The sequence below is a fragment of the Puntigrus tetrazona genome, unplaced genomic scaffold, assembly GCF_018831695.1.
Source record: "Puntigrus tetrazona isolate hp1 unplaced genomic scaffold, ASM1883169v1 S000001111, whole genome shotgun sequence".
NCBI classification, from domain to species: domain Eukaryota; kingdom Metazoa; phylum Chordata; class Actinopteri; order Cypriniformes; family Cyprinidae; genus Puntigrus; species Puntigrus tetrazona.
The window spans coordinates 1,150,461-1,173,562 of NW_025048699.1; the positions used below are offsets into that span (position 1 = coordinate 1,150,461).

At 43.5% G+C, this 23,102-nt stretch overlaps 4 protein-coding genes across 8 annotated transcripts; 3 read left to right on the forward strand and 1 right to left on the reverse strand.

Annotated features, from left to right (window-relative positions):
• Positions 1-6: 6 nt before the first annotated feature.
• Positions 7-4,264, forward strand: bxdc2 (brix domain containing 2). Its single transcript, XM_043234279.1, has 10 exons — positions 7-228; positions 548-659; positions 746-789; positions 862-932; positions 1,007-1,056; positions 1,284-1,357; positions 1,446-1,496; positions 1,626-1,727; positions 1,803-1,931; positions 3,516-4,264. Exons 1-10 carry the CDS (start codon positions 7-9, stop codon positions 3,765-3,767), a joined length of 1,107 nt encoding a protein of 368 aa, XP_043090214.1. The 3' UTR covers positions 3,768-4,264.
• Positions 4,265-4,821: 557 nt separating this feature from the next.
• On the forward strand, positions 4,822-11,268 carry nup54 (nucleoporin 54). Of its 2 annotated transcripts, XM_043234276.1 has the most exons (14): positions 4,822-4,974; positions 5,917-5,994; positions 6,181-6,273; positions 6,496-6,573; positions 6,644-6,778; positions 6,997-7,208; positions 8,401-8,588; positions 9,046-9,242; positions 9,314-9,368; positions 9,440-9,533; positions 9,604-9,711; positions 10,026-10,145; positions 10,239-10,349; positions 10,933-11,268. In XM_043234276.1, exons 1-14 carry the CDS (start codon positions 4,938-4,940, stop codon positions 11,059-11,061), a joined length of 1,635 nt encoding a protein of 544 aa, XP_043090211.1. In that variant the 5' UTR covers positions 4,822-4,937; the 3' UTR covers positions 11,062-11,268. The 2 variants fall into 2 exon arrangements, with proteins under 2 accessions (XP_043090211.1, XP_043090212.1); XM_043234277.1 differs by lacking the exon at positions 6,181-6,273 and having other exon boundaries at positions 4,823-4,974.
• A 129-nt stretch (positions 11,269-11,397) lies between these two features.
• On the reverse strand, positions 11,398-19,127 carry LOC122340994 (serine/threonine-protein phosphatase with EF-hands 2-like). 3 transcript variants are annotated; one of them, XM_043234274.1, is made up of 17 exons: positions 19,094-19,127; positions 18,840-18,920; positions 18,716-18,733; positions 17,285-17,587; positions 17,036-17,211; positions 16,551-16,665; positions 16,429-16,475; positions 16,190-16,356; positions 16,040-16,076; positions 15,055-15,204; positions 14,691-14,972; positions 13,762-13,947; positions 13,131-13,273; positions 12,883-12,989; positions 12,478-12,644; positions 12,095-12,182; positions 11,398-12,008 (listed from the first exon to the last, which is right to left on the reverse strand). In XM_043234274.1, the coding sequence occupies exons 2-17, from the start codon at positions 18,892-18,894 to the stop codon at positions 11,800-11,802; spliced, it is 2,250 nt and encodes a 749-aa protein (XP_043090209.1). In that variant the 5' UTR covers positions 18,895-18,920; positions 19,094-19,127; the 3' UTR covers positions 11,398-11,799. The 3 variants fall into 3 exon arrangements, with proteins under 3 accessions (XP_043090209.1, XP_043090210.1, XP_043090208.1); XM_043234275.1 differs by lacking the exon at positions 19,094-19,127 and having other exon boundaries at positions 17,285-17,339; positions 17,460-17,587; positions 18,840-18,941; XM_043234273.1 differs by lacking the exon at positions 19,094-19,127 and having other exon boundaries at positions 18,840-18,941.
• On the forward strand, positions 18,601-22,952 carry gsdf (gonadal somatic cell derived factor). 2 transcript variants are annotated; one of them, XM_043234286.1, is made up of 5 exons: positions 18,601-20,757; positions 21,242-21,390; positions 21,474-21,545; positions 21,719-21,813; positions 21,946-22,952. In XM_043234286.1, the coding sequence occupies exons 1-5, from the start codon at positions 20,651-20,653 to the stop codon at positions 22,093-22,095; spliced, it is 573 nt and encodes a 190-aa protein (XP_043090221.1). In that variant the 5' UTR covers positions 18,601-20,650; the 3' UTR covers positions 22,096-22,952. The 2 variants fall into 2 exon arrangements, with proteins under 2 accessions (XP_043090221.1, XP_043090220.1); XM_043234285.1 differs by having other exon boundaries at positions 18,996-20,757; positions 21,471-21,545.
• Positions 22,953-23,102: the final 150 nt, after the last annotated feature.

Below are 23,102 nucleotides of genomic sequence, written 5' to 3' on the forward strand. Positions count from 1 at the left end.
TGTTTGATGAGCGAGTTTCCGCTTCCGGTGACGTGTGCGAGAAAGATGGCGGCGCGCGGAGGGAAACGTGCAGCTGAGCGAGCGGCGCAAAACAAGGCGAAACGGGCGAAATTAAACGGGAACAAAGCGCCACAAACCGAGAAGAAGCAAAAGACTGTGACGTTTACCCCGGAGAATGAAGAAGAAGCGAATAAAAACATCATCTGCGTCCCGCCGCCCGTCAGCACGGTAAAAACACACACACACACACACACACACACAAAAACATCCAGATCCAGATGCGTGTGTGAACCTGTACACGTGAGCTCAGTCTGCGAGAACATGCCAGATATAAACACAAGAAATCAGGAGAATTAATGTCACACACACACACACACACACACGTGTCTCTCTCTCTCTCTCTCTCTCTCTCTCTCTCTCTCTCTCTCTCTCTCTCTCTCTCTCTCTCTCTCTCCCTCTCTGTCTGTCTCTCTCTTTCTCGCTGTCTGTTTGTCTCTCTTTGTAATAGTGAAATTAATTTGTGTATAATCTTATTCATGCTCTTCAGGGCAAATGGACGAATAAGGAGCGAGTGTTGGTGTTTTCTTCTCGTGGGATCAGCTTCAGGACGAGGCACCTGATGATGGACCTGAGGACCATGATGCCTCACAGCAAAGCTGGTAAACACATCAGACCAGCCGCATTAACCAGCCAAACCAGCACTAACCAGACAGCCAATCAAGTTTCACTCTTTGTTTTCCTCCAGACACCAAGATGGACAGAAAAGACAAGCTGTTTGTGGTGAACGAGGTACTTCAGTGGTTCTGTAGTCTCTGGTGACCCGTGTTTTGACGTCTGATTCTAACGGCTGCTGTGTTTTAGGTGTGCGAAATCAAAAACTGCAATAAATGCGTCTTCTTTGAAGCCAAGAAGAAACAGGATCTTTATATGTGGTGAGTTGGACGTCAGAGATAATAACGATCGCGTGTGACCGCCACGTGTTCTGAGATCCGTTCTTCTCTCGCAGGATCTCAAACGTTCCTCACGGACCCTCGGCCAAGTTCCTCGTACAGAACGGTGTGTTTTTTATTATTTCACTGCTCCGTTAATGCTGTGTGCATTTGTCATTTGTCCAACTCTTCTTCGCTTCCCTTTCCTCTTAATTAAGCGTGTTTGTATGTAAATGAGCTCTGTGGTGATTGGCTCAGCTTGCTGCACAGTTAATGTAGATGTGGGTGACGGTTTAGAGAAAGTCTGGAGTTCTGAAACGATTTCACACTGACTTGTACTGATTGTGTTTGTAGTTCACACGCTGGCTGAGCTGAAAATGACCGGAAACTGTCTGAAAGGCTCCAGACCGCTGCTGTCCTTCGACCCGGTGAGTGATGCACACTAACAGATCACATGACTGAGGAGGAGGATGATGATGATGATGATGATGATGATGTTTGTCTGTCACTTCATAGAAATTCGACAAGGAGCCACATTACGCGCTGCTGAAGGAGCTCTTCACTCAGGTTTGTTTCTACATGAATTCCTCTTTCGGTTCATGTTGTTTATTTCCCTCGGGACACGACTCATAACCGCGTTAAAGAGGTTGATCTGTGTCCAAGCGCTCTGACGGCTCGTGTGTGTGGTTCTTTCAGATCTTCTCGACGCCTAGATATCACCCGAAGAGCCAGCCGTTCGTGGATCACGTTCTGACCTTCACCATCGCCGACCACAGGATCTGGTTCAGGAACTATCAGGTGAGCAGCGTCGGCTCCGGGCCGCTCGAGCGAGCTGCTCTTTCGGAATGATTCTGTGATTTTTGTCGTCTGCAGATCATCGAGGAAGACGCGTCTCTGGTGGAGATCGGCCCGCGCTTCGTCTTGAATCTCATCAAAATATTCCAGGGCAGCTTCGGCGGCCCCACGCTGTACGAGAACACTCACTTCCAGTCCCCCAACATGGTAAGACGCGATCTACAGAACCAGTTTTGTGTTGATTGGAGGAAAAACATGGCAGGAGATGTAACTGTAATAATTAACAACACTAAAATATTTTAATATTTCAATGTGCTTTTCAAAATACTAAATGCTAAATTATCATAAGTTATTACTGATGCCTAGAAATAGTTTTAATTTTTTGGTGTCTCGTGGAACGTATAGTTGTGGACAGAAGTGATATCTTCACCCTTAATAAGAAGAAAAAAAACTGAAAAATGTAAGCATATTGCCTATAGAGTAGGGCTGGGCGATGTGACCAAAATATCTATTAAATGCTTTTTTTTTTTTTTCCTCATCAGTGGATAAGGATAATTATCATGATAAATGTAAAAAAATATATTTCTTTCAAGTTTAAAGACAGATATTTGCTTAATTGTAGAAAATGTAAAAATCAATTAATTTTGGTTTGTGTGACATTTCTCAGTTCTGCATGTGCTGAGTGATATTTTTTCAAATCGCAAAGGTTTGTGTTGCCTGATAATAATAAAAATATGCATCCTTTGGTCTCTTACAAATACACGTTTGACAGTAGCTTTAGTTGGATACAGATGCAAATTTGTTTATTATAAAAATTAGTAATATCTGTTAAAAAAAAAAAAAAATTATAGATGTTTTTTAAACTACTGGTCTTCCATAGTATATTTAGTCTTGGATCGTTGACAAAATATAGCACCTCAATACATTTAGTATAAATGCATTAAACGCTATAGGTTAATCACAAATATACTGTAATTTTATTACATCACTCCTCCATCTACATTAATAATAAAAACCATCCGCTGTTTGAACTCTGAACTCTTATTTGTCGTATCGAGGAAATTTTATATTATCGTTAGCGCTTTATCGCCCAGCCCTACTATAGAGTCAATTATTTCGTGCTAACACAATGAAACATGCTAAATTGTGTGATCGTGCTTTAATACAAATAAAAAACAAAAGAGGAACTACAAAGTATTAATAAACGGATTATGTTATAGACATTGCTGAGAATTCAGTGATTTTTGTCGCTGGATTTAGTGACTCCTCACCCCTTTTGGGACGTTTTTCAAAAACCAAGCAACAAAATAAATTTCTCGGACGAAACCATAATTCTGAGACTCTTCCACCAATGTTTGCTTTGCCACTTACAAAACAATTAAACTGAGTATCATAACATTCAAGTCATCATTTTGTCAGCTCCATATCATCATTTATCTTCAATGCATCATATTTTCTAGGTTAGACACTTATATCCGAGTATAGAAGTAAAATTAATATCTTTTTACATACGGCCCCTGTAAAGATGCAAACATGAAATCACACGTGCATTAACTCTGTCTGGTATTTGATGTTTGCATCCTGCTGAAAGCTGCTTTATAGCTAAGTGTACTGCTGTTATTCCTTCAGTCGTTTTGAATTACCTTGACACTTGAGAATTTTTGAAAGCATTTTCCTTTTATTTCTGAACATATGTATAAGATAAGTCTGTCCAAGATGTGTTTGTAGTTAATATCTTTGCAGAAAAGATGCATGAACGGGTGATTTAAGACCATGTGTGTGTGTGTCCAGCACCGGCGGCTGATCCGAAAGGCCAAGGCGACCCGGCAGACGGAGCGTCAGATGGTGAAGGAGATCCTGAAGGTGAAGCGCTCGGAGGAGCAGGAGGTGCTGGCGAAGGACGTGACCGACGAGGTGTTTGTGACCCCGGCCGAACCCAGAGACCCAGAACCACCGCCTCCGGAGCCACAGAGACCCACCAAGAAGCTGCGCCTCACAGAGCTGAAGAAGAAGATGAAGATGAAGCGCAAAGGCCTGCGATAAACCTGCTCTTCACTCCCTAAAGAGCCCTGTACGTCTCAGGTTTGCTCTGATGTACTGCTCAGAGGAGATCTGGTCCCAGATCAGAGGTCCTGCCTCTTTGGGATAAAACTCTTAATGTGGCTTAATGCATTTAAAACTGCAACTATTAATGTTTTCCTCCCATAGAGAACCGTGATGAGTGTTTTCTCCAAAGAAAACTGCTTAACATGGCTTCTTTTGCAGTTAAACCATGTTAATTAAACTCATTGTGTCTGTATGGTATTATGGCTCATAACTACTTGTCTGTAAACAAAATGAGTTATTAAAAATCTCCCGGTATAGTCTTCAATAAAGTCTGGTCTTTAAAAAAAACGCTGTTTTAATGCATTGAGCCATGTTAAGCGTTTCAGAGTTTTCCTCTTTTTGAGGAGCAGCTCCGCATCCGACGATTTACATTCATCTTATTTTTTTGCTGGTTTTGTAAACAATGCAATGTTAATAAACTTTTAATGTTCAAACGTGTTCGTTTTGATTTGCCTCGTGGAGAATGCACAGGATTATGACTATCATGACAGGAACAGGGCTGAGAAACGTTTTTCTAAGGTTTGAGTTCAGGGAACAGGCCTAGAAATAATACACCTTTATTTAAGACATAACTTTTAGGGCGCATTCACACCAAGCACGATAACTTTAAAGAAAATATGTAGTTGTCAATATTAAAGAATAGCCGCACGAAAAGTATAACGCTTTCAGGATAGTTAAACGTCGACAGCCAATCAGAATCCATTGAGAATTTAAAGCGACAGACTCGCTTGCGATTAGAATATACAGACTACTGTGGATGCTGTCGTTATCTTTATAGTTATCGTTCGTGGTGTGAATGCGCCTAAGAGACAGCGTTGTTTAGAAACGCAGGCCAGTTCAAGTATTAAAACTTTTACAGATGCTGTAACGGTGATGAGCTCTATAAGGCACTGTTAGTTTTCCCAAGTGTTTAATCATCAGTGCTCCTCTACAACAAAAACAACCAATAGCATAAATTATTTGAGCTCGTCCTGCACTCGACTGCGCTTTATTTCTCAGCCGTCAGTGATTTATTTCGCACAGGGAGCGTGCGCGCGAGGAGCGCGTAGGAACCCCTTGTTGATTGTTCTGTTTCTGGTCGGACTGGATCGTGGCGGGACCGGAAACATGGCGTTCAACTTCGGCGGCGCGTCCAGCAGCGCGAGTGAGTTTAATTAAACTCTGTTATTTAGTTCCGGTAAACAGTAATAGTTTCACGCAAAAAGCTGTAAAAGCATTGAGCTTATGTAATTCATACTCATCCTCCTCTTTTGTTTTCTTTTGTTTTTTTTTCTCCGGTAAAACCGAGCTATCATCGCTCGTGTTCATGACATCATTAACGTTACTAAGACTGGCTAAAAATATCGATTTCTTTATTTTTATTTTATTTACGAAACGATATCGAAAGAGCATATGAACCGATTAGTCTGGCCTTTTTCAGTTAATGAACGGAACGTTATATCGTGTCTCGCATCCAATAATTCGCAGTTATCTTTGTGCTTTGATGCTTTTGATATTAAATAAAGCCTCATTTCAAATTCTGTGTATTTTCTCACAACGTTTTAAACAAATTCTCTTTTGGAGTTGTTTAATGTGAGTGACAGGTCACTGCGCACCAAATTTACCTGAACTCTATAGAAGAGCTTTTTTTGTAAATATACGGTGTAATGTATTCATTACCCTTTTTTAAGTGTTCTTCAGTGTTTATGTTTGAATAATCCCATCACATTTTTAACCGCTATTTATATTTCAAAAATACATAATTTGTAACTTTATTGGTATAAGAACTTAAGTGGGGAAATAGGGCTTTGTATACAAATGTTAACATTCAGTATTATAGTAAAGCAGCACCAGCTAACACTTGTGTATATTTTACAGTGTATTTTAAAATTGCAGTCTTGTGCATAAAATTGTATTTCGAAAGTTGAACTAAAGTTTGTGCTCTGCGTTTGACATCTCGTTTGTGTTTGTGCCGGGAAGCGGGTGGGGGTCCGGGTCTCAGGGTGGAGGACTGAGGCTCGAACCCACGTGTTTTGAGTTAGAAGTCCAACTCTTTTCGCATCAGGCCATGCCCTAATCATCAGCGTCACTGTTGTCATGGTTACAGGTCTTTCTGGCACAGGCTTCGGAGCCACGACCACGACATCCGCTCCAACAGGCTTCGGCTTTGGATCGGGCGGCACTGGTGAGTGTGTGTGTGTGTGAGGGAGAGTATATATGTATGAGAGAGAGTGTGTGTGCAGTGCATCTCCAGTGTCTCTGTACACTGCAGGTGTTTCTAACTCTCGCTGTGTGTGTGTGTGTGCGCAGTCTCAAGTGTCTCTAACACACTGCAGGTGTTTCTAACTCTCGTGTGTGTGTGTGTCGTCAGGATTTGGCCCCGCTGCACCTGTTAGTTTTGGGGGCTTCGGTTTGGGCCCTGCGGCCCCTGTGCTCAGTTTTGGCAGTAGCCTCAGTGGAGCAGGTAGATGAGTGCGAGAGGTCAGAGGTCATGTCACTCATGATCAGCTCACATAACGTGCTCATTTGTGTGTGTGCGTGTGTTTAGCATGTCAGTGACTTTCTGGTCATGTGATCGATCCCACTCTGTCCGTCATGCATTTTCAGCATGTCCATCTCTGTTCTGTGTCCACGTCTGTCCTGTCTTCCTCTCATATATATATGTGTGTGTGTGTGTGCACTGCAGGTGCGTCCGGGGGGTTCGGCACAACCACGACCTCCGCCGGTGGAACCAGCTTCAGTTTCTCCACGCCGGCAAACACAGGTACAGTACATTTCTGTGTGTGTGTGTGTGTGTGTATTAGTGTGTGTCTGACATGAAGTGCTCTCTGCAGGTGTGAGTCTCTTCGGGAACACGCAGACTAAAGGCTTTGGTTTCTCGTCCGGTCTGGGCTCGAGTGCAGGTCTGGGCGGTGCTGGACTGGGCTTCGGAGGATTCGGTGGAATCCAGCCCACTCAGAACCAGACGGGTCAGTTTCTCTCCTGAAAAACACACTGATTACTTCTTGCTTCAGCTCTGTGGTTGTGTGACTGTTGTGAATTACGAGAATAATGCAATCATTTTCAGTTAGACCAGCTGTTGTGATGCAGATCAATTGTAGTCGATGTGTGTTTATAAATGACTGAAGGATTTAAACTTAGAGAGAAGCAGAAACAGATGCTCCGAATGAGCTATGTGTGTTTGCAGGAGGCCTATTTAACCAGCAGGCGTCTCAGTCCAGTCAGCTTTTTAACACAGCCAGCGCTCTCTCTGCTCCGTCGGTCCTCAGTGATGAGCGTGACTCTATTCTGGCTCGATGGAACCAGCTGCAGGCTTTCTGGGGCGTCGGGAAGGGCTACTACAGCAGCAGCACTCCGCCGGTGGAGTTCAGCCCAGAGAACCCCTTCTGCCGCTTTAAGGTGTGACCCTGATCTCTCTCTCTCTCTCTCTCTCTCTCTCTCTCTCTCTCTCTCTCTCTCTCTCTCTCTCTCTCTCTCTCTCTCTCTCTCTCTCTCTCTCTCTCTCTCTCTCTCTCTCTCTCTCACTCACTCACTCATTCACTCACTCTCCCTGAGCTCACACACATATACTTTCTGTGGATCAGGTTTTGATCACACAAGATCAATCCAAATCCCATATTGTGCATATACTGTTGTGTTCTTGTTGAGCCTCACAAAAGGCACAAAAACATTATGAAGCACTATATTTCTGAAGCTGATCCATATTTCAGTGTTAGGTACCAACGAACATTTTAAGTCATTAAATTCAAGTTGACATAAACTCTTCTCTCAGCTGCGTCTGTCTGTCCTCCAGCGTTCAGACTGCACCGTGTTACTACAGTCAGAACAATTAAACTCTCTTAAAGAGCACTCAAAAGAGACTTTAAAGCTGTCAGGAAAAACGACCAATATAGCATCATACAGATTAATACACTACACATCAATATCTCTTGAAGTTTTCTATGCAGAGCTCATCATTCTGATCACAGGATGTGCATAAGCGCTTTGTGCCCGTTCGTATTTCGTCTTTAAAATAATACATTTCTGTGTATTATAATACATTTATAAATGTATATACTTGTTTTCATGAATGTATTTTACAGCAGTACAAAGAGCAACATGTGACATTTTACCAGATTTAGTCCTCTAATTATTCACTTTATTTGTAAATGACAATGTTTCACTAGATTTTATAAACTTTCTAGTGTATCGTTTGCTGTTGAATTAACCACTAAATTATAATAGTGTATTTGTCATAGATTGATTATACAGTTTTGTCATTTGTTTTATTAAAATGAAGTTGTTTGTATGTAGTAGATTGGAGTTAACACACAAAATTGAGTTTCTGCAGATACTCAATTTTTAGGATCAGTTCTGAAAAAACTGTATCGTTGCATCCCTAGTTTTCTGTACAGTGATGATATTGAATAATTTAACTTTTAAAATGAACTTGCCTCTTTTCTTTTAAAATAGTGTGATTTTTTTATTTTTTTTTGATATCATCTCACTGACCAGCAGCACCTTCTCACCTGATCAGAAAACACGGTGTGGGCAGATGCGAGATGTTTAGTTGTGATCGTCTTCTAACCCCTTCCATCCCTCTTTGTCTCAGGCGGTGGGCTACAGCTGTGTTCCTGACGTGAAGGATGAGGATGGTTTAGTGGCTCTGGCTCTCAACAAGAAGGAAGCTGACGTTCGCTCTCAGCAGCAGCAGCTGGTCGAGTCGATGCACAAGGTTCTGGGAGGAAACCCAACTTTGACGGTCAACGTGGACGGAGTGCGAGCGCTGCCCGATGACCAGTGAGACTCACCTCTGACTTTAAATACATTCAACAAAACACTAATGCCTGATTCGTTATCCACAAGTGGTTCCTTTACACCGAATGCATCCCAGCTCTGCACAAAAAAATAAGTTATTTCTGGGAAACTTTCCCAAATGTTGTCTTTATCATAAAGTGGTTTTGAGAGAGGCTGGGTCTTGTTTCACAGGGCTTTTGTGTTAGAACGATACAGCTATTAAGAGCTATTACAGACTTGATATTTATGAAATTTTAGTCTAAACTAGACATGATTGCAGTGCTTAGATCACAGTGAGCAAGCCCGAAACTGTGAGATTGAAATGTTTCCTTTCCATGTGAACTCGTCTGAGATCAGCTGTGTGAGTGTGTGTGTGTGTGTGTGCGCGTGTTAGTGAGTGAGTGTGTGCGTGTGTGAGTGCACGTGTGCTCTGAGCTGATATCTTCCTGTGTTTATGCAGAACGGAGATGATCATTTATCTGGTAGAACGCTCTCCGAATGGCACATCGAAGCGGGTCCCAGCCTCCACACTCTACAGCTACATGGAGCAGTTGAATGTAAAGTCAGCTCTGCAGCAGCTGGGCGTCCTGATGGCGGTCAGTCGCACCGCACTGACCCCGGCGCAGCTCAAGCAGCTGCTGCAGAACCCCCCCGCAGGTAACGTGTGTTTTTACAGATACTGGAGTTAATCTGCTCTCTTCTGGCCGCTGACGTGTGTTTTTGTGCAGGTGTGGATCCCATCATCTGGGAACAGGCCAAAGTGGACAATCCAGACCCAGAGAAGTGCGTCTTCATTAATGGCTCATCAGGTGCTCGTGTGATCTGAGCTGACCAGCACTGTGTTTTCTGCTCAGGTTGATTCCGGTGCCTATGGTGGGCTTTAAAGAGCTACTGCGCAGACTGAAGATCCAGGATCAGATGACCAAACAGCACCAGACCAGAGTAGATGTGCGTGAGATGCTCTGGTTGGCTGCTCTATGGCTTGACGCTGTCATGTGACGCTGTCTCTGTGTTGCAGATCATCTCTAACGACATCAGCGAGCTGCAGAGGAATCAGGCCACGACTGCTGCCAAGATCACACAGTACAAACGCAAGCTGATGGACCTCTCACACAGAGTGCTGCAGGTAAACACACACACACACACACACACACTCACAAAGAGAGTGCTGCAGGTAAAACACACACACACACACACACACACAGATTGCTGCAGGTAAACACACACACAGACACTCCGAGTGCTGCAGGTAAAACACACACACACACACACACACACTCCGAGTGCTGCCGGGAAAAGCACTCGCACACACAGAGAGAGAGAGTGCTGCAGCTAAACACACACACACACAGAGAGTGCTGCCGGGAAAAGCATGCACACAGAGTGTTGCATGTCCTTCAGTACAACACACACATTGCTGTCTGTTCTGTTCTGTCTCAGGTGTTGATTAAACAGGAAGTTCAGAGGAAGAGTGGTTACGCCATTCAGCTGGACGAGGAACACCTGAGAGTTCAACTGGAAACCATCCAATCAGAGCTCAACGCTCCCACACAGTTCAAGGTGTGATCATCAGCTGGAGCCATCACTCGCCATCTCTCAATGTGTGTGTATAATGTTTGTGTTTAAAGTGTGTGTTTCATGTGTGCGTTTCAGGGGCGACTGAATGAACTCATGTCTCAGATTCGAATGCAGAATCATTTTGGAGCCGTTCGTTCAGAAGAGCGTTACCGCGTTGATGCCGACCTTCTGAGAGAAATCAGACAGGCAAGAACCAGAACCTGCTGTGTGTGTGAGAGAGAGAGAGAGTGTGTGTGTGTGTGTGTGTGTGAGAGAGAGAGAGAGACTGTGTGTGTGTGTGTGAGGAGAGAGAGAGAGAGAGAGACTGTGTGAGTGTGTGTGTGAGAGAGAGTGTGTGTGTGTGAGAGAGAGAGAGTGTGTGTGTGTGTGTGTGTGTGTGTGTGTGTGTGTGTGAGAGAGAGAGAGAGTGTGTGTGTGTGTGAGAGAGAGAGAGAGAGAGAGTGTGTGTGTGTGTGAGAGAGAGAGAGAGTGTGTGTGTGTGAGAGAGAGAGAGAGAGTGTGTGTGTGTGTGAGAGTGTGTGTGTGTGTGTGTGGGAGGGAGAGATAGTGAGTGTGTGTGTGTGTGTGGTGGAAGGAGATATAGACAGTGTTTTTGTGTGTGTGTGTGTGTGTGAGGGAGAAACTGATGATAACGTGTGTAACTGAACAGTAGATCATGCTAACCTCTAAGGTCATGGGTTTGATTTTCAAAAACCCTCATAAAAAAAACTGTATTTTGAGGCAGTTCCAGCTAATTAGTGTGTGTTTAACTGAACTGTTTTGTTTTTAGCATCTGAAGCACCAGCAGGAGGGTTTGAGTCACCTGATCAGCGTAATTAAAGACGATCTGGACGACATCAAGATGATAGAAGACGGGCTTCTTGACAGCGTTCACGGACGCAGCAGCAAACTCAGCTGACCCAGGTCAGATCACGTCAGCTCACGTCTCCTGAACCTTTCCTAACATCCGAGCGTGAGGAAAAAAAATCAGACAGAATCAGAGGATGGAGACATGATCGCTGGAGTGGCACATTTATTTTTACTTAAACTTGTGAATGTGTGCCTTTTGATCAGCTGGTGTGTTTTACTGTGTCTATGTTTGATTAATAAAGTTTCACTTTATGAACTCCATGGGTTTGATTTAACAGGTGTTCATGAGAGGTAAAGCACCGAACATGCCCTTATCTACTAGAGTGAAACTCAAGCAAACAGTAGTTGTGTGTCCATCCACCTATTTTCATGTGCATTTTGGAATATCGCATTTAAAAAAAAGAAAAGTCACATGACTTTGCACGATGGAATGGAATAACCTGATTAACTTGTGCACTGATCTTTCTACACAGCATCTGAAATGTTGTTTGGAACATTCTGTCTTCAAAGTATTTCTGTATAATTACACAACAGTGGCATCCACCTCCGAAAGTATTAACCTCATTCCGTCTGCTCACTCTTAATTTCTTTATATATGGAAATTATGTTTAGTGGCTTCTTTCATTTGTGGTCTTTTTGGTGGTATTCGGTGGCGGTTTGCTTAGAAACAGTGCTTTATTCACAAATGTTTTATGTGATATTCCATTTTTTTTGCATCTTGGGATGGAAGTAGCTTTGCAGACGTGTTTTCAGTCAGGTCTAGAGTGTGTAGTTTGTGTTCGTTCGCTCATTCGGACGATGGCGGCGCTTCCATCTCAGCTCTGGAATGCTCCACCAGACGAAAGGCCTCCATGAACTCGTTGATGTCGATGCTGCCGTCCTTGTTGAAGTCGATGCTCTCAGCCAGATCCGAGATGGCTTTATCACTGATGTCTGTCTGAAGATGAGAGCTCAGCAGCTTCCACGTCTGTCGAAACTCCTCGAATGAGATCAAACCTGAACACATCCGTCTGATCTGAGAACGCTGAGCTATACATTTATAATGCTCAATACGGGTTATTTATCATGTCAACAGCTCAAACCTGAGTGGTCAGTGTCGATCATTCTGAAGATGCTCTCCAGGTTCGAATGATGCTTGTAGAGGGTCTCCAGGAGGCTCGTGTTCGCAATCTGTGACAGACATCTATTGGGTTAGTGACTGTCTAACCCACTAAATGGCTTTTGTCCTTTCAGTAGTTACGTTCAGTCATATACAAGTATCAGCCATTTTTGCATGCTAGTATTAATTGGTATAAATGTACAATGTTGTTTTTCATTTTGACTAATTTATCATATCCTTTGTTACTTTTTAAATCAGTTGTGCATGTGCACAGAATCTTCTGTAAATATGTTTAATTCTAAACAAAGCTTCTGAAAGCATATAAAGTGTCATGAACGTGGTCTACACAGTTTTCTCTGAGCCCACCTCCGTGTTGGGCTGGATGACAGAGAGCTGGTTGACCCAGTCGTGATAGTTTAGCGTCCCTTCCTGACTGCTGCCGGTCACCAGCTGAGACCTCAGAACTCTCCAGGGCAGAGCCAGACGCAGGACCTTCTCCACAGCTGCGGCCCAGTGCTTCACAGAGATCAGACCTGGGACCAGAGACGCATCATCTCTTTATGTAACTCTAACCCATTTCCACTAATGACCGGAGCTGCCTTTCTCAAAAGATACGTCATAAGTGCCACTAATGGTCTCTGAGATCAACCTGGTTCACGATGCTTTAAAGAAGTGCAGTCCTGGTCAGCTGATTCAGTGAGTTTGTTCAGGGAGAACAATGCTGTAAAATTGCTCTTCTGAAGTGTGAAGAAAGAGCTTTGTGTTCTGTACCTGTGCGCTGTGGGTCGCATTCCTGAAACTCTCGGATCAGGGCAGATTTGTGTGCGAACAACTGCATCCTCAGAGCCTGTAATGCAGAACGTTCTGTTCGTCCAACACTGCGCGCACACACACACACACACACACACACACACAAACTTTTTAACACCCAACTATGCGATACTTTTAAAAACAAGAAGTAGCTTTTCTCTCTTCAGGTTCCATGTCTATGGGCAGTGTGTGTGTGTGTGTTCGTTCACCTCTGTCTGAGTGTGAGCTCTCGTGTCGATCTGCTAGCCTGAAACAGTTTGAAGTGAGGAATGAGGTCGGGACCCAGGCGAATGTAAGCGCCTCTGTTACTGCCAACGTCATAGTAATTAGAGGCTGAAAATATTGTCAAAACCTGTGAATGACAAATAAATCAACTGTAACACTTTATTTTGATGAGAGTAGGGCTGCATTATTGATTAGTCGGATCTGCCCACAGAGCAAGTCCAACTTCAGTTGGCCACGACAAAATACAGCATTGAACAGCGCGTTTCTTTGGACAAAATTAATCTATAATAGTGGAGGAAACAGAATGTGATGCTGTGGGAGAAGTACTGACCATACCATGAGAGTTCTTTATTTTAAACGTCAAGCTAATGCTTTAGAGTAATGGCTTGCCCTGTCAGGTGCTTTGAAAGAGCATGCTTTTGGCCTTGGTCCAAAAAAGTTTAGGGTCACATCCTTATCTCTAAATGTCACAAATGCATGCAAGCTTTTACATTTTTGCATAAAGGTCTGTCTTGTTTAGGAAATCTTTACTGAATGAGCACTAGAGGGATGACACAGTAGAGAGTAGCCCTAGATGAGTGTTGATGGGTGGATGAGTATTAATGGATGGCTCACCCTGCTGTTGTGACAGAATTCATAGCCTTCCTGTTTGCACTCGTGAGATCTGATGAGCAGCTGCAGTTTGTGTCTGTCCAGCACTTCCTGTGTGACGTCCGGCCCCCAGTAACACCCGCCTCCTCGAACCTCGTTAGGGACACAACCGTTCTGAGACATCGGGTCACTCCACAGAATATCCACTATCTGGAGAGTGTGCGAGACAAACCACACTTCAACTCTCCGTCACACACGATGCGTTAATGGTGAAGGTCAACATCTCAGATTACACTGAGTAACAATTTTGCTCAAGCATTTGATTGGTCACAGGAAAAAAACTAAACAAAACGATAAAACATATTAAGTCAATATATGCCAGAAGTAAACTGATAGTCAATAGTATTTTATGAAGCAAAGACTGGCAACAAAAGAACAAAGAATGGCTCTCAGCAGCATGGAGGGATGTGTGTGCTGCTCAAGCCCATTGCTATTGACTGTCTGTGATAAACTTTGATCTTAAACCTCCCTCAATGCTGCACATTCTCAAAGTCTCAGTAACAGTAATGTCTGAGGAAACAAATGACATGACAAGCCAAACAAACAACAACATCACATGCTGGCAGACTACCTGCACACACCAACAAAAAGTAGCATGGTGTTTCCATGGTTTATTGGACTTTACTCCATGGTAATGCCGTGGTATTCTTTGAATTAAATTATGGTAATCATTCAGCATTACGGTATATATAGTACCACAATATTACCATCACTGTACTGTGCCATAGTAGTTTTTTCTAAGGTTTCTTCAAATTGTTTGTTCATACTGTGATGAGTAAGAGGAACAAGGAGACAAGAGTGAGTGAAAGAGTGCGTGTGTGTGTGTGTGTGTGTGTGTGTGTGTGTTTGGGTGTTCAGTGCTCCAGCGAAGCTCAGTGGGTTTGTGTTTTCACCTGCTTCCATTCATCTGCGTCCGTCTCCAGAACCTCAGCAGGATCTGAGTCAGACGACAGACAGAGGCCGGCCAGGCGCCGTCTCTCCCGCAGCTCCTCCTCGACGGAGTGAACAGAGTGGCGTGGAAGCTCCTGTCGGAGACGCAGCGGTGTGCTGTGACTCAGAGACTGAACTCTCCTGCGAGCCGTGCTGAACTCCTCGTCTCCGTCTGCGCTGAGACCCGCTTCCTTCAGCCTCGTTGACGCTCCTCTCTTCTTCAGGGGCCTGAGGGCTGAAACGAACTGAGGGGGAACAGCCCAGAAGAGAATGACTGACAACGACATCCTCCACTGGGTTTCATGCGATTGCTGAAGCACAACGTACCCTGTGACGGTCCAGTTTGGCGATCACATTCAAGTCCGTCTTGTCAGAAATTCCTCCGTGTAGAATCAGAACTTTCTGGTCAATCACTGTGGCAAGCGGCAACCAGCTGAAGATCTTCTGCAGAAGTTTAAGAATTGTTTTCCCATGAACCTGTGACAACACCAGAGAAAAACGCTCAGTATTGTTCTTTCCTGACATGAAGACAAGCGGTTGTGTTTGGAGATGATTGCTGTGAGTGAAGATACTAATGTAGTTACCACTGTGACTTGTTTTCTGCACATCAGAAGTGTTAGGTTTAGGGTAGGGATGGGGTTAGATGCTACAAAGAACGTATAGATTTATATAAAATTTACTTCAATGATGCAGTTAGATTTCAATCTGGTTATCAGTGCATGGACCACGGCTGATGAATGACATTGGTATCACTTTTGTCGGCCCATCACAGATTTTTTTGCGATTCTTTGATGCCACCACAGATTCTGAGTTGAGGGTCTGTGGTCATTACATGGAATTCTATAAGACCAGGTTGGGCAGATGCTTGATTTTATACACCTGTATAAATGGGTCTAAACGAGCAGGTGTTTATTGTGTAAACAGCCCCTCTATAATTCCTTAAGAGATATAAAGTAAGCATAAAGTCAAAGAGAGTGCATGTAATACTGAAATAATCTACAAGGCAGTGTTTGAATGTAGTTTGTATGTAAAGCAATCCGATGAGTTGATGACAGATCTTATTTACTAATGCAGACAAATGGTCTGTGGATGTGAATGGATAGACGAGAGGAAGGTGCAAATCCTCTTAGAGCAGGCGTGTTCAGTCCTGCTGGAGGTCTGCAGAGTTTAGCTTTAATCCTAATTAAACACATCCAAACAGCTAACGAAGGTCTTCTCATCAGGAGAAACGTTTGGGATGACTGCAGCTAAACTCTGCTGGATGTTGGACAAGTGCACTACTTTAGAGACGAGAGGTGGGCAGCTAGCTCACCTGATATTTCCCCAGAACTTCCTTAGTGAAGCCGTATCTGCATTAAAACACAATTTTCCATTTTACAATGCACATAAATCCATGCTGTCAGATGCATTCCTTGCTGACTTTGTTGCTCACAAACGCCAATGAATCTCATATGATCTGCACCTCAGGTTAATGATGTGGTCCTCGTGGTTTCCTCTGTTCAGATGCACATCGTGGGGATACAGCAACAGGAATGCAAACAGAACCAGCAGGATCTCTATAGACTCTTTTCCTCTGTCTACGAAATCACCATTGAAGACATACGGCGTCTCCGCCGAAGGAAAACCGTTCTAGGTTAAAACAACAATCTGTTACTGGCACGTTCAAATGCAATAAATTGTGGATTGTTACATTTTACTGACTTTGTAAAAGATCAACAGCAGATCCTCAAGATGGCCGTGCAAGTCGCCTGCATGAATAGCAAAGAATTTAATTTTACGTCATACCCGATGTCTTGAGAATGCAGTGTGAGTGTGTTACTCACCACAGATGGTGATCTCCTTGTGTCTGCAGGTGCCCACATGACTGATATTGGGCATCAAGCGCAGGAGTGTCCAGGTCTTTCCCAGCAGCTGCAGCACATAACGTGCATGAAGCTTCTGAGAGAGAGAGAAAGAGGGAGAGAGAGACAGACAGAGAGTGAGAGAGAGAGAGAGACACAGTGAGCACAATGCAGTCTCTGTGGGATAAACTGAATCATTTATCATTGCTTTAGCACAGAATCCATTCTTTGATGATATTTGTCAGATTACAGAAATTCTTTTTTCACTTTGAAACAAACACCACTAAAATCTGATGTACTTCACAAGCAGATTGCTTTCAAAACTGTTAAACTTAAGTTTCAAATAATAGCACAGGACTAAGACAGAACTTTGCAGCTTCTACAGTAATATCATGAGAAAGACTAATTCAGATTCAATCACTGATCTGGTAACATATACAAAGCTGCTTTGACAGGATTGACCATACTTTTTTGTTTCTGAAGGCGTGCACCAGCTCCGTGACGTTAGAGATGCTCAGAGGGAAGGAGAGATGTGGGCCGGTGTAGTCGTCTGGAACCTCAATGTCTTTATAACAGAAGTGTCTCTCCCACTCCGTGTCCTGAAACGCCTCACTCTCACCAAACATCTGAGAAACCAGATCCCCTGAGAGAGATGCATGTTCAGTCATCCTGAGCGCTTCATCAGATCACAAACAGCTGAAGAACTCGCTTCTTACTTTGACTGTTGGCAGAACTGAAATGATCCATCAGGTAACCGAAGAAATTATACAGCTGCAGAAACACATCCAAGAGAGGCAGAAACATTAACAAGACTTTTAGCACAATTACAGGCCTCTGTGCTTCATTACTCCTGAATACACATATCTGAGTAGAGGATCTATGTTGTTTTACCTTTATATGATCCTGTTGTCCAGAATACTCTATTGACTGAAAGATGTTCCACGTGCAGCGGCGTCTCATCTCCAGCCGCGCCACATACTGACGATACCAACGCTGGATGAGCAGAGCTGCTCGCATTGCTACAGAGAGACAGAGAGAGAGAGAGAGAGAGAGAGAGACGAAAAGAGAGAGAGACAGGAGAGAGAGAGAGAGAGAGAGAGAGAGAGAGAGAGAGAGAGAGAGAGAGAGAGAGAGAGAGAGAGACAGAGAGAGAGAGAGACAGAGAGAGAGAGAGACAGAGAGAGAGAGAGAAGAGAGACGAGAGAGAAAGACGGAGAGAGAGAGACGAAAAAGAGAGAGACAGGAGAGAGAGAGATGGGAGAGAGATGAAAAAGAGAGACAGGGAGAGAGCGAGAGACGGAGAGAGACGAAAGAGAGAGAGACGGAGAGAGAGACAGGAGAGAGACAGAGAGAGATGGAGATAGACAAAGAGAGACGGAGAGAGAGAGACGAGAGAGAGAGACGAAAAAGAGAGACAGGGAGAAAGAGACAGGAGAGAGAGAGACAGAGAGAGAGATGGAGAGAGACGGAGAGAGAGACAAAAAAGAGAGACGGAGAGAGAGACAAAAAAGAGACAGGAGAGAGAGAGATGGAGAGAGAGATGGAAGAGAGACGAAAAAGAGAGACAGGAGAGAGAGATGGAGAGAGGCGGGAGAGAGAGACGAAAAAGAGAGACAGGAGAGAGAGATGGAAACGAGACGAAAAAGAGAGACAGGAGAGAGAGAGAGACAGCGAGAGAGATGGAGAGAGAGAGAGAGAGAGACGGGATAGAGAGAGATGAAGAGTGAGACGAAAAAGAGACAGAGAGAGAGAGACGGCCGAAGACAAAGTGAGGCGGGGAAAGAGAGACACAGAAAGAGAGATGGGGAAAGAGATGGAGAGAGAGACAGAAAGAGAGAGACACAGACAAAGAGAGATAGAGATAGCCAGAGATATGGACAAACAGAAGGATAGAGACATAGAGATGGACAGACAGACAGAAAGAGAAAGACGGAGAGATGAACAGACAGACATACAGAAACAGACAAAGAGACACAATCAGGCCAGTGGAAAACACAAGAGACAGTGATGTTTCTTTAAACTCACAGAAACATGTGATGTGTCTGACCTGTAGCCGCTGCGTGTGAAAGAAACCAAGAAAAACTGTGTTTGATGTTCATTAACACTTACTGACGACAAAGAGACTGCTGAAATGAAGGAGGAATTACCTGGAACTGAGATGTTTCCTACAGACGACGTAACAGACGCAGACAGACAGAGAGCCATGTTAGCTGTGTGTCACTCATTCAGGGGCAGATAGGGATTCTTAAATCATTTTGTTGGTTCACGCACCTCGATCGCAGGGTTTCAGCTGCAGTTGGTTTGATTTTGTGACTCCGCATCCCATGTCACGTCAGTCAGCTATAAGCACACCTATGAATTCATTCATTTTTCTTATTCTGTTAATCTGAATTTCTCTTTTAAACAATTATATATAATTCCCTTCATGTCAAAGAAAAGCAGAAAAAAGGTGAGATTGATTCATTGTTAAAGATGTTTTGTGCAGAGTAGTTTAGCTCTAATTCTACAGAAGACCTCACACTCACCCACTGAGGGTTTGTCAGAATCCCTTCATGACAGCAGAAGCGATGAAGAAGTGTGACTAACTTCACTCTCAATGAACAGATGGTGAGATATGGAGCTGATCCTCGTGACCGCTTCATCAAAACAACACTCTGGGGCTGGATTAGGGTTAATACTGCGGCTCGGCTCCAACCCAGAATAGACGGATAAAGAGCTGCTAAAGGCCTCCGTGTGTTTGAGCCTGACGCTGTTTAGAGCCGACGTCCAACTCACAGAGCGATGAACGCATGAACGTGTCTTTTAATGTCTTTAGTATAATAACAATTGAATTCTAGCAGATCTGTTCTGAGCTATCTATTCAAGCCACGAGTGTCAATCTACTGTGATGGGACTGAATTAATGTGGCACATTATAAGCACATCTTCAAATCAGGGGTTAAAAGCATACAGGGTTCGACTAATAGGTGAATAAAGTTAGGGTTACACCAGAACACAGCACTGAATGAAATGTTTTAGAAGTTGTCCTCAAATGGCACAGTTCCTCAGGATGGCAGATAAACGGTTGTTTCTTTCTTTAGATAGCTGTTCACACGCGAGTGTTGGAATTCCTCCTGAGGCAAGGAATTAGAGAGCGACGGACTCAAGGACAAACACGGTTCATCTCGGGTCAGAAGAGAAACTACAGATGCTACAACAATGTCCAGCTTTGTATTTCTCATGAGAAATGACGTGCAGAGTCAAAAAATCAGAAAATGTGCTTCTCGTGTTTAAGCACTGACTGATTAGTAATCAATAACCCTAGTCCTGAATATGCTCTTGCGGTCCTCGAGTTATTTTAGGCAATTGCAAAGAGTTGGGAAACCACTGGAATCCCACCACTGACCTCCAAACACACATAACATTAACAACACACAGATATAAAAAACTTAGCAGATCGTTTCACCTTTGGCTTAAATATCCAGTTACTGCATGTATAAATGAATTTGCTTCTTTCTGCCTTGGGCATTAAATAATGTCTTTTAGAGAGTAATAAGTCAAAGAATGAGTAACATATTTGAAAATGAACTCCACTTTTCTTGAAATATGGACCTGATTCAGGGTTTTCTGTGGCTTACCAATGGCCTCACTTTGTGTAGTTAGTGTATTAATATTCTTATGAGTGGCATTTTTGTAGCCAAAAAGGAATATGTAATTTGAAAACTGTTCTTAGGTGACAAACCAAACAGAGTTCAGCTTCCAGTAGATGATAATGGTCACTTCTTCTGGGAACGAGTCACATATCGCACAGATGCAGGCCATTTCGTGAATGGCTTCTTTATTTTTTTCCACTGCTGTTTTTTCCGATCTTTTTCATATATTTCATCTGTCCTCCCGCAGGATGGAGCTTATCATCTTTGTTAGTGTGTAACCGTGTGATATTGTTTTTCTCAGTTCCACCTTTATTCTCCACCTCCTTTTCAACACCGTCCCTTTGCTCGACGTGAAAACAGTGTAAAGTATTCCAAGGCCAAGCTCGGCCAGAGTAGATAAATCCCTGCTTTCCCAGGCTGCCTCAAACAACATCCATCCATTCCTCTCATCATGCGTCTGCTGTTGTGTGTCGTCGCTGTTCTGTTCGGCAGTCCTCTCGGAGAGACGTTTGTTGTTCTCCATCCTTCACATGAGGCATCTGCTGTCAAAGTCTACAGGTAAGAGCTGACCATCTAAAGATGGGCAATGTCATGATGATTGGATCAGGGCATCCTGTTTTAATCACCTGCACTTTTATTCATTAGGAGGTTTTGGGGAGAGTTTCAGTCTGTGATCCCTGATTATCCTGAAGTCTTAGATTTGGTAGATGTTTAGGCTAATATTCAAGTGCTCAGGGCAAAAACATGCTCTTCTTCCATTTAAGACTCAAATAGTGCCGGCCGACCTGACTGACCAAAAGAGAATGACTGGATATCTACAGAAAGCTTGACTTGTTGTGTACAGGTTGACTGCAAAGACGTGTGAAGCTCTGGAGGTATAAATGAGATCCTCCGGTGTCCTGTTACAGGTCAAACGCTGAGCTTTCACAATCTCAACGGCTGCGCTCCAAAACATTTGGCTGCAGTTGATGCACACACATCAAGTCTGCAGAGACGTTATGACACTCTGGGTTTGCAATGATGGGTATTTTTGGTTTTGCAGATGCAAGGGAGAACTGGAAATCAGGAAAATCCTCCTGGAATCACTAAACCTCCAACAGGAGCCTCACGTGTCCATGTCCGTGTCGAAGATGCATCATCTGCGTGAGCAGTGGAAAGACAGATTCAGAAGCAGCCTGCCATCCTCACCAGGTACCTAACCTCAGAGATCCAGTGCCAGCAAAGACCAGATCAGACCGGTTTCTGCTGAATCTGATCTTTTGTCTATTTAGCAGGTAACTCAACGTTCCTCCAGGACTCCGGAAACTCCAGCTGTTGCAAACAGTTCTGTCAGGTCTTCATTAAAGGTGAGCGATCAGATGCATTCCACTATGTTTTCACTGTAATTACTGCTGTACAGCTACAGTATAAATACTTCACACTTCATTAAGGAAAGCAAGGCTTTGATACCATTTCTTTTCTTTGGCCTCGTATGACACTGGCCTCATTATGCATGTATTCTCTTGTGTAAATGCACCAGATTTGGGCTGGGAACAGTGGGTGGTTTATCCAGAAAGCATCACCTTTGTCCAGTGCCGATCCTGCTCTTCTGAGAGCGCAGACGCACCTGAACAGGTGCATTACATCTACATCTTGTTTAGTCCATGAGTTATCTGTTAAGATTTTTCCTCTCATCTACGGGCCTCAGACTGATGAAGTGCTTCAGATGATCTCGTCTCTGGCTCAGATCTTAATTGTCTTCCACAGTGCTGCAAGCCAAAAGCTCATGACATCGTCCCGATCCTCTACATGGACAACTGGAGCAGTTTGGTTCTGTCCTCGCTGAGTCTGATCCGTGAGTGCGCCTGCGACCCTGGACAGCACACGCAGGACCCAGAGGTCATGATGCCGTTCTAGATAGCCTTCCTGACCCACGGGTCATGTGACAGAGAGCCACAGAAATGCAGTAGAAAAGCACCGCTTTTGGGATTTGTAGGTTTATAGCTAGGCAAACATATTTAGCATCTTTTGACTTTTGCTGCTGTTGGGAGTCAGACTCTCAGACTCTTGTGGGCTGTAAGAGTGGACTCATATAAAGTTCTCAGAAAAGCCTAAAAGGTTCCTAATCTAAGCTTGTTTTTTGACTTTAACAGAAATGGACAATGGACCTTCTGTTATAAATCAGTTCAAGGCCAAATCTGTTTTTAACTTCAGGCTTTTATGGGGCTGTGGCTGCAGCGGCCAGCGAATGTTCCCTGAAAAAATGCGATGGAGCAACTCTGCCAAACCTTTCACTGAGCGAGTCTGACGACCAAACTGTGTTGCATCCACAATTACCTTCCTTTAATTCGAATTCTAAAGTCGGTTATTCATCAAACGAGGTGTCAGGCGTGTTCGTTAGCGATAACAAAACTGCATGTCAAGAAACAAAATTTTTGTAGACAAGAATTTAACACACATTCCAGCAAGAACGTTTCGACTGCATGTTTGCAAAAACCATCTGGCCATAAATCAGCATAATTTCAAAATCAATGTGGGAACAGTTTCAACCTGGCATTATATATATTTGAATGTTGCGTAACTTGACTTCCATGTTGTAGGCTACACACCGTTGTATTAGAAAATATCAAAACCGTTAAATGTAATCCAGGAATGAGAAACTAACTTTCACATGCATGTTTAGCTAGCATTAAACAGGATTTACGCTTGTATCAGCAGAATGTTTTATTAAAGAAAGCTTTCATGGCATAAAGATGTGATGTCCTTACTTCCCTTGATAAAAGCTCCATACAACATTTCTTTCTTTTTTATAGTTTGTGTGTGTTATTTCTGAAAGCTTCGAATGCTGAAAGGATTTATCAGTCTGCTAATTTTTCAGTGGTTAGTAATGATTTCAGACACAGGTTACTTGCAGAGCATTTCTG

Bases quoted from the DNA above. Each gene is read 5' to 3' on its own strand.
- gsdf (XM_043234285.1), top strand. From the start codon at position 20,651: ATGCGTCTGCTGTTGTGTGTCGTCGCTGTTCTGTTCGGCAGTCCTCTC. The intron at 20,758-21,241 runs GTAAGAGCTGAC...TTGGTTTTGCAG, and splicing joins TCTGCTGTCAAAGTCTACAG to ATGCAAGGGAGAACTGGAAA. The intron at 21,391-21,470 runs GTACCTAACCTC...TTGTCTATTTAG, and splicing joins CAGCCTGCCATCCTCACCAG to CAGGTAACTCAACGTTCCTC.
- bxdc2 (XM_043234279.1), top strand. From the start codon at position 7: ATGAGCGAGTTTCCGCTTCCGGTGACGTGTGCGAGAAAGATGGCGGCG. The intron at 1,728-1,802 runs GTGAGCAGCGTC...TGTCGTCTGCAG, and splicing joins TCTGGTTCAGGAACTATCAG to ATCATCGAGGAAGACGCGTC. The intron at 1,932-3,515 runs GTAAGACGCGAT...GTGTGTGTCCAG, and splicing joins ACTTCCAGTCCCCCAACATG to CACCGGCGGCTGATCCGAAA.
- LOC122340994 (XM_043234274.1), bottom strand. From the start codon at position 18,894: ATGGGATGCGGAGTCACAAAATCAAACCAACTGCAGCTGAAACCCTGC. The intron at 15,205-16,039 runs GTGAGCTAGCTG...GTGTTGTCACAG, and splicing joins AAGTTCTGGGGAAATATCAG to GTTCATGGGAAAACAATTCT. The intron at 12,183-12,477 runs GTGGGCTCAGAG...TGTCTGTCACAG, and splicing joins TCATCCAGCCCAACACGGAG to ATTGCGAACACGAGCCTCCT.
- nup54 (XM_043234276.1), top strand. From the start codon at position 4,938: ATGGCGTTCAACTTCGGCGGCGCGTCCAGCAGCGCGA. The intron at 6,779-6,996 runs GTCAGTTTCTCT...GTGTGTTTGCAG, and splicing joins GCCCACTCAGAACCAGACGG to GAGGCCTATTTAACCAGCAG. The intron at 9,369-9,439 runs GTGCGTCTTCAT...TTTTCTGCTCAG, and splicing joins GACAATCCAGACCCAGAGAA to GTTGATTCCGGTGCCTATGG.